We start from the raw sequence: 4,771 nt of genomic DNA on the forward strand, positions 1-4,771 counted from the left end.
TAGGTGGGCAAATGAATGGGATTCTTGATCCACCTGTTTTCGTGGTCCAGGCAGAAGTGACTTGCAACATCAGGGTCCATCTATCACAGCTGAACTGTCTCAGGAGGGCACTTCCTGAAGACTCCCCACCCCAAAGGGACTTATTTTCCAGGTACTACCTCCTTCCACATCTTTCTTTAGCAACTTGTCATTGGTGATCCTTAATTCAAGGTTCTCACAAAGTACCGGGAAAGATAACCATTCCTAGGGAGCATTATTACACCCTTGAACTTTCTGTGGTCATAGATCTGGTAAAGAGCAGCCAAGACTGCTTTTACTTCTGTCTTGCAAAACTCAAAAGGTGACCAACATATAAATGAGGCCTTTGATATTCTTAGAAATACAGAAGGGAGGGCACAGGCCATAGGCAGTAAAGCTACCCTCCAGTCAGAAGATAGGGTACCCTGCTTCCCAGGTGACAAAGGGGCTGATTTCCAGGAAAAAACATTCTAGGTGCATAAAGGCTGAGAAAAGGAACCCAACTTGGCCCAGGGTGGGTATTCCCAATTCAGGAAGGGCACCCTTCCAACCAAGACACAAAGACTGCAGAACTCAATGGACAGGGGATTTGAGATACCTGGTTGAAGGTCTTAAACCTTGTGCCCTCCCACTATAAGCTACTAGGCCCAACCCACTCTAGATGCCCTCTTGGAGCAAAGATGGCAACTTCCCTCCTCTACCTGCTTCCCATCTATCAAAGCCACAGAACAAGCAGTGTTTGTAAGGTGTGCACTTTATTAAACTGGTCTCAAGTCAGTGTACAGGCAAGCCCTGGCTGCCTCAACACCTCAACCCACTCCCAGGGAGACCAAAGCCTTCATACATCAAGTTGGGGGGACAAAAAAAAAAAAAAAAAAAAAAAAAAAGAGGGCCACGATGGCTGACCATTCAAAAACAAAAAGTATTAAGGCGGAAGATTTAAAAAAATTTTTGCAGTACATAATTTACACAGAAGCAATGCTGTCACCTCCCCGGTGTGGACTCAGGGCATGGACTCAGCCATCCTCCTCTATGGAATGGGGGTGGCATTTGGGAGGGTGAGGGACTTCCTGTAGCCATCTCATGGGTATTTGGAATGACTTAAAAAAGAAACAAAAAAAAAAAAAAAATGTACAATCAAAGTCCTCAGCCACATTGTAGAACTTTGGGGGATGCTTGCTCCAACCGACTGCTGTCGCCTTCACCGTTCCAGTTTTTAAATCCTGAGTCAAAAGCGCCAAAACAAAACAAAAAACAAAACATTTTTTTAAAAAATTAGAAAAAAACAAAAACAAAAAACCAAAGCCATGCCAATGTTGTCTCATTTTTTTTTTTCTGCGCAAGTTAGGTTTTGTCAAAGGGTGTAAAACGCAGCTCAGTAACAGTCCGCCTAGAAGCATTTGCGGTGGACGATGGAGGGACCAGACTCATCGTATTCCTGCTTGCTGATCCACATCTGCTGGAAGGTGGACAGTGAGGCCAAGATGGAGCCACCGATCCACACAGAGTATTTGCGCTCAGGAGGAGCAATGATCTGAGGAAGGCAAGAAACAGGGACAAGTGAGTGTGCTGGATGCCTGCCTCACCCGCAGCCAAGGTGGCTGATCTTGCAACCACAGGGTCCATCATGGGCCCACGACTAAGGATGCTTAGCTCACCTTGATCTTCATGGTGCTGGGAGCCAGAGCAGTGATCTCCTTCTGCATCCGGTCAGCAATGCCTGGGTACATGGTGGTACCACCAGACAGCACTGTGTTGGCATAGAGGTCTTTGCGGATGTCAACATCACACTTCATGATGGAATTGAATGTAGTTTCATGGATGCCACAGGATTCCATACCTGAGGGGAAAGGGAGAGAGAGCAGGCTTATAGCATGGTCTCAAGAGTTGGTTGCCATTAAAAATGAAGAAACTAGGTCACTTCAACTCACCCAAGAAGGAAGGCTGGAAAAGAGCCTCGGGGCAACGGAACCGCTCATTGCCAATAGTGATGACCTGGCCATCAGGCAGCTCATAGCTCTTCTCCAGGGAGGAAGAGGATGCAGCAGTGGCCATCTCTTGCTCGAAGTCCAGGGCAACATAGCACAGCTTCTCTTTGATGTCACGCACGATTTCCCTCTCAGCTGTGGTGGTGAAGCTGTAGCCACGCTCGGTCAGGATCTTCATGAGGTAGTCTGTCAGGTCCCGGCCAGCCAGGTCCAGACGCAGGATGGCATGAGGGAGAGCGTAGCCCTCATAGATGGGCACAGTGTGGGTGACCCCGTCTCCGGAGTCCATCACAATGCCAGTGGTACGACCAGAGGCATACAGGGACAGCACGGCCTGAATGGCTACGTACATGGCAGGGGTGTTGAAGGTCTCAAACATGATCTGTAGGGGAAAATAGAGCGTTGTCAAATTCCCAAAAGCCATAAATAGGGCAGGTAAGACTGTCAGGACAGATTTGGGACATGCAGAGTGCAAGAACACAGCTAAGGTAAGTGCTGGGAGTTTCAGGACAGGGGCTCCATTTAGACCTACTGTGCATCTACTGAATACACACTCCAAGGCCACTTATCACCAGCCTCATTAAGTTTGTCACACGAACCATTGTTAGTACCTACACCCACAGCACTGTAGGGTTTAAAACACCTAGTAAGAAAGGCAATCGAGAGAAAAAGACCTCATCGGGGAAAAAGCAGAAACTGCAAAGTTCCAAGGGAGACTCAGCTCATAGAAGAGAGTCCTATGGGAGAACGGCAGAAGAAAGACAATTGAGAAAGGGCGTGGCTGAGAAGTTAGCAAAGATGGAGGTGGCCACTCCGGCTGCTGACCTGGGTCATCTTTTCACGGTTAGCCTTGGGGTTCAGGGGGGCCTCGGTGAGCAACACAGGGTGCTCCTCGGGGGCCACACGAAGCTCGTTGTAGAAGGTGTGATGCCAGATCTTCTCCATGTCGTCCCAGTTGGTGACAATGCCGTGTTCAATGGGGTACTTCAGGGTCAGAATACCTCTCTTGCTCTGGGCCTCGTCACCCACGTAGGAGTCCTTCTGGCCCATACCCACCATCACGCCCTGCGGAGAACGGTGTTCTCAATATGGCCACCTCCCTCCAGGAAACCCCAGCATCGCTACCCGCAAGGGTTAGGGTCACCTACCTGGTGCCTAGGGCGGCCCACGATGGAGGGGAAGACAGCTCGGGGAGCGTCGTCGCCCGCGAAGCCGGCTTTGCACATGCCGGAGCCGTTGTCGACAACGAGCGCAGCGATATCGTCATCCATGGCGAACTGTATCGGGGCACAAAAGAGGGTCGCGATCACCGCGGAGCCACAAGGCGCAGCCGCTGCCGCCCTGCCCACTTCCGGCACGCCGCGGCCTCGGGCCGCCAGGGGGCGCGCGCTCAAGCTCGGGGGACAAAGGAAGCCCAGGCCAGCCGCGTTATTACCATAAAAGGCAAACGCTGGTCCGGAGGCGGCCCCACGGCAGGAAGCCAGGCCTCCGCCCCCTCCCCAAACGGGCGTAAGCCCCGCCTTCGCCCCGCCGGCGGGCGGCTGGTGCGCGCGCGGGAGGCGACCACACCCAGCAGGAAGCGCGAGCAGGCGCCCCGAGCCGCTGCGACCCCGCCCCTTCCGGACAACGGCCCCGCCCTCCCAACCCCGAGTGGCCGCGCTCCAAGTCTCAATACGCACGCGCAAGTTTAACTTGCGAGGGGGGGGATGAGGAAGAGCTCCCTCCCCAGCGTGCACGCGCCCCAATAACCAGCCGTAGAGCGCGCAAGCGCAATGGCATCCCAGCCCCCACCCGGCCGAGCCGGCCCCGCCGCGCCCGCCAGCCGGCCAAGCCAAATGGGCAAACCGGTTTAGACAAAGACCCATGGGCCACCAAGGCGTGATCGTGGCGTTTGGCTCCCAACATTGTGTTCCCTCAAGGTGGGCAGATACGGCCCAACACCCAAAAGTCGCATCGGCTCTTGTAGCGCCCACACTGCGATCCTACGCGGGTTCCCCGAGCCGCATGCTCTGAGCCAGAGCGGGTCCACCAGTGTCTACACCGCGACAAAGCGGCTGCAAAGGGTCTACACCCTGCACTGAAAGTTGGATCTGCAAGTGTCCGCTCCGCGGCCCGGCATCACCCTCCACCCTTTCCCGGTGTCCGCGCCGAGTGTCTCCAGCGACCCTGCAGCTAGGTGACTGCCCACGGGAGGGCTGTGGCCGGCTGGGCCTGTTGTCCCTGCTTACCTGGTGGCGGGTGTGGAGCGGCGAAGAAAGAGCTGCGAGAGGCCTGTGCTCGCGGGTGGACGCGGACTCGACAGTGGTTGCGCGTTGCGCCGCCGGGTTTTATAGGACGCCACAGCGGCCACTCGAGCCATAAAAGGCAACTTTCGGAACGGCGAACGCTGATTGGCTCCGCGCCGCTCACTCACCGGCCTAGCCGCACAGTGCAGCATTTTTTTGCCCCCTCTCCCCTCCTTTTGCAAAAAAAAAAAAAAAAAAGAGAGAGAGAGAGAGAGAGAGAAAGCGAGATTGAGGAAGAGGATGGAGAGTTTTGGCGATGGGTGCTGGCCCCATAGGCCCGAATATGCACGAATAGCCTCTGCCCTTGTGGACATTGCCGGATTCAGGGTCTCAGTTATCAGGCCTGCATTCTCGGGGTCACCACACACCCACCCACCCCAGGACCCCTCTGGGTGTGGATGTCACGTGAACATTTAATACCTCCATGGGCAAGGGTCAGCATGGAGACCCCGGCCATGTTTACGTGGTTTCTTGTTTGAG

General features: G+C 54.2%; 1 protein-coding gene across 2 annotated transcripts; it reads right to left on the minus strand.

The window, feature by feature from the left end:
* Positions 1-754: 754 nt before the first annotated feature.
* Positions 755-4,398, minus strand: Actb (actin beta). 2 transcript variants are annotated; one of them, XM_051205325.1, is made up of 6 exons: positions 4,235-4,398; positions 3,155-3,283; positions 2,832-3,071; positions 1,950-2,388; positions 1,677-1,858; positions 755-1,552 (listed from the first exon to the last, which is right to left on the minus strand). In XM_051205325.1, exons 2-6 carry the CDS (start codon positions 3,275-3,277, stop codon positions 1,409-1,411), a joined length of 1,128 nt encoding a protein of 375 aa, XP_051061282.1. In that variant the 5' UTR covers positions 3,278-3,283; positions 4,235-4,398; the 3' UTR covers positions 755-1,408. The 2 variants fall into 2 exon arrangements, with proteins under 2 accessions (XP_051061282.1, XP_051061283.1); XM_051205326.1 differs by lacking the exon at positions 4,235-4,398 and adding an exon at positions 3,442-3,460.
* Between the last annotated feature and the right edge of the window lie 373 nt (positions 4,399-4,771).

This window comes from Phodopus roborovskii, unplaced genomic scaffold, assembly GCF_943737965.1.
Source record: "Phodopus roborovskii unplaced genomic scaffold, PHOROB, whole genome shotgun sequence".
Classification (NCBI taxonomy): domain Eukaryota; kingdom Metazoa; phylum Chordata; class Mammalia; order Rodentia; family Cricetidae; genus Phodopus; species Phodopus roborovskii.

Excerpts from the sequence above, each read along its gene's own strand:
- Actb (XM_051205326.1), bottom strand. Across the intron at positions 1,859-1,949 it reads TTTCCAGCCTTCCTTCTTGG|GTATGGAATCCTGTGGCATC; the intron begins GTGAGTTGAAGT and ends CTTTCCCCTCAG. Across the intron at positions 1,553-1,676 it reads CCAGCACCATGAAGATCAAG|ATCATTGCTCCTCCTGAGCG; the intron begins GTGAGCTAAGCA and ends TGCCTTCCTCAG.